Source organism: Pinus tabuliformis, chromosome 7, assembly GCF_031772625.1.
Source record: "Pinus tabuliformis cultivar Carrire ecotype Pingquan chromosome 7, CPIR1, whole genome shotgun sequence".
Lineage (NCBI taxonomy): Eukaryota > Viridiplantae > Streptophyta > Pinopsida > Pinales > Pinaceae > Pinus > Pinus tabuliformis.
In genome coordinates this window covers 1,999,433,789-1,999,436,933 of record NC_142293.1, presented here as the reverse complement: position 1 = coordinate 1,999,436,933, position 3,145 = coordinate 1,999,433,789, and the positions used below count along the sequence as shown (strand labels likewise).

At 43.8% G+C, this 3,145-nt stretch overlaps 1 protein-coding gene across 1 annotated transcript; it reads left to right on the top strand.

Annotated features, from left to right (window-relative positions):
- The first annotated feature begins 1,956 nt into the window (after positions 1–1,956).
- Positions 1,957–2,811, top strand: LOC149256489 (lipase-like PAD4). The gene has a single exon (XM_089455380.1). The coding sequence runs from the start codon at positions 1,957–1,959 to the stop codon at positions 2,809–2,811; it is 855 nt and encodes a 284-aa protein (XP_089311506.1).
- The last annotated feature ends 334 nt before the right edge of the window (positions 2,812–3,145 follow it).

Below are 3,145 nucleotides of genomic sequence, written 5' to 3'. Positions count from 1 at the left end.
CCTCATTGTGCTTCTACAGGAACTTCCTGTAGAAATTGTGGGAAACTAGACATGGATTTCAAAAAGTGGTTTGGTGAACATGGTAGCTTCCTCAAGGGTTCAGAAGTCCTCATGCAATCTTCCAACTCCTCCTCCATCATCTCCATACCTACATCACAGCCCAAGCTCAGTTTTTCCTTCCATGCAACCACTTGCAAAAAGCCTTGAAGCAAAAAGACATAGAACAAAATTTGTTTTTGCCATAACTTGAGAACCATGCATCCATTTGACAAACCGTTCTATGGGGAATTGTACAAGGTTGATGGCAACATGCCTGAGCAGTTCCATGCAATTCCGGTGCACGGTTTCCAAGAAATCAGCCTCCATCACCATCAGCCATTTTTGCATTTTCTCCATATGCGTGCTTCCGTTTTAAAACTTGTTCCATGGGGAGATGCACATGGGTGATAGTAGCCTACCCAAGCAGTTTCAGCCGATTTTGATGCACGGTTTCCGAGAAATCGAGCTCTGAAATATTCAGCCATTTTCCATTTTTCTCGAAATCCGTGCATCCATTGATCACGATTTTGCTATGGGAGATGCATCATGATGATAGAAACATGCTCAGCAAGTTTCAGATCAATCCGCTTTACCGTTTGGGAGAAATGGCGAAAACAAGTTCTGGTTTTGTGACCATGCAGCAGCAGCAGCTTGAAGGTGCAAATCTGAACGTGGAAACAATTGCCTTGAGCTTAGATCTAGCCAGAGGACACCTGCACAAGGAAAAAACAATCAAAGATTAGCAGCCAAGCCACATGCAATCAGAAAAACCAATGCATGCAGCAATGACAGGCCACAGCAGCTCACGGCAGCCATTCAACTTCGAGGTATGTGACTGAAACTCATTCTTCTATTGCATAAATTTAATTTAAAAACTGCATGAATGAATGGAATGGTGGAATTAAGCCACGAATATAGCAAGGTTAAGTCAATTTCCTTCTCTAGCACTCAGCTGGAAGTCACGCAGTACACATGGACAGCTGACTTACGTGAAAATTAAAGCAACCAGGAGTGTTGGCCGTTTAAACTTCAGTTCAATTCACGGCAGTTATTACAGGGGTAAAACACGCAGTTCGGGAACAACACTTCCAGTTGCATGTGGCCACGTACACTTGGCCACTTCACTCTCTCACGTGAACCACACAGCAATTAACGAACGCTCTGCTGAAACTCACAGACTGTTGTTAACTTGCACTTGCAACATTTTCAACTGAAGTATGCATCCTCTGCTTCCACAATCGGCTTAACCTATCGTCCTCCGCTGAGTTTCCTACCTGTTCTCGAATTTCACTCGTGCATCGAGCTCACTCAAAGGCAGAATCACATTCTACAGGAAATGGGTGGGGTCTTCTACAGGAAAGTGCAGCAGAGTCTTCCAGAGCAGAGAAGCCTAAGGTTCTTCATCCAGTTTGGAGCTTGAAGAAAGCTCTGAGATCCGACACCATTGTGGAATAAATCCAGTAGCAATAGCAGGCCATGGAGTCAGAAACGAAAACTCCAGAGTTCACTGGTGGTCAGGAGATTGCAACTTTTCTTGTCTCATATGGACTACTGCCCAAGGTTTGGGAAGAGTCTCTTCATGCAAGCAATTCAGAGGGCTTTACTGTGAATGAGCATGAAGATTTCGTATGTGTCACTTTCGCTTCAAAGAGTAGAAGATTTCATTGTCAACCAGAGTAAACGTGGAGAGGACAATATAACAATTGTTCAAAAGGTCTCCTCTGAATGCCTCAAGGGTGATGATGGTGAACCAGCCTTTATTCATCCAGGAGCTCTTATGTTGTTTCTCCATATAATCGAGAAAACAGATTTCCAAGCAAAGTTGCAGATTTACACGAACTTCAAACAAAAGGAACTCAAGCCCATCATATTTGTGGGTCACTCCATAGGAGGGGCAGATGCAACCTTGGCCACATTATGGGTTCTGGGAAAAGGCTAAAGCAAAGCTCTCCCTTTTGTATCACGTTTGGTTTCCCTCTGGTCGGACATGGAAGGCTTGTTGAAGCAGTTGGCCGTGAGAACTGGGGAGGAAACGTTTGTCACGTGGTTTCCAAGCATGATATTGTTCCTCGGATGCTCCTTGCACTGATTGAGTCCATTGCTAACTCCTTGACTACCATTTTTCCTTATTGGCGGGGCACAAATGTGCCTGACTCTTTAATTCAAGATGCTTGTAGGACTCTTCTGAAACAGATCTTTGTTTCTCCAAGCAGCCCATACAGACCTTTTGGCACTTACATGCTTTGCTCAAGCAATGGTGTAGCTTGTATTCAAAACGCTCAGACGGTTTTGGAAATGCTTAGTTTGACTATGCGAAGCCAACAAACTTCTTTTGATGAGATTGTACAGGCCTGTCTTTCAGAGCACATAAGGTACGATCCTGTTTTGGAGGAGGTTTTACAAAACTCCATAAGAGGGATACGATCAATAGAGAATTCCAATTCAGAATCCCCTTACGAGATGGGTATTTTATTGCAGCTTGAAGCTATTGACGTTGGAGCTCAGAATGATCATGCACAGCTGGCCCTACGAAAAGCTGGCGAAACTAAAAAAGGGTATAACACAAATGTTGATAAGCTAGCTATTGAATTAAGCGTAAAACAAAGTAGCATGGCAGAGCTTGAATGGTATAAAGAGAGATGGAAGAAGGTTCAGTTGCATGGCGAACATATCATAGTCCAAGGCCTCAAGTACCAGCCTCTACCCCACCACCAATTTGTTTCTCAGCATATCCATCAGGCCTATCAGCATATTGATGAGCCTCGTCATTGAGTTTTTGGGAGAAAATCATGGCAATTTTGGCTAATTAAGAGCAGAAACTTGAATGAGACAAGGAGGAGAGATTATAGGAGATAGATCCTCCTCATTAAATCCTCACTCATTCAAATATTACTTAATCAAATCACACTAGCTCAGAGTTGCAAGCAGCAGGCAGTGGGGAAGAAGAGCAGAAAGGAGGAGAAGATGAAGGCTGCCACAGCCCAGCTGAAAGGAAAATCGCCCACAGCCAAGCAAGATACGGTGGTGCTGTCTGTTTCTACAGGAAGACAGAGGACTGTTTCTACAGGAAGACAGAGAACTGTTTCTACAGGAAGTTTGAAAAGAG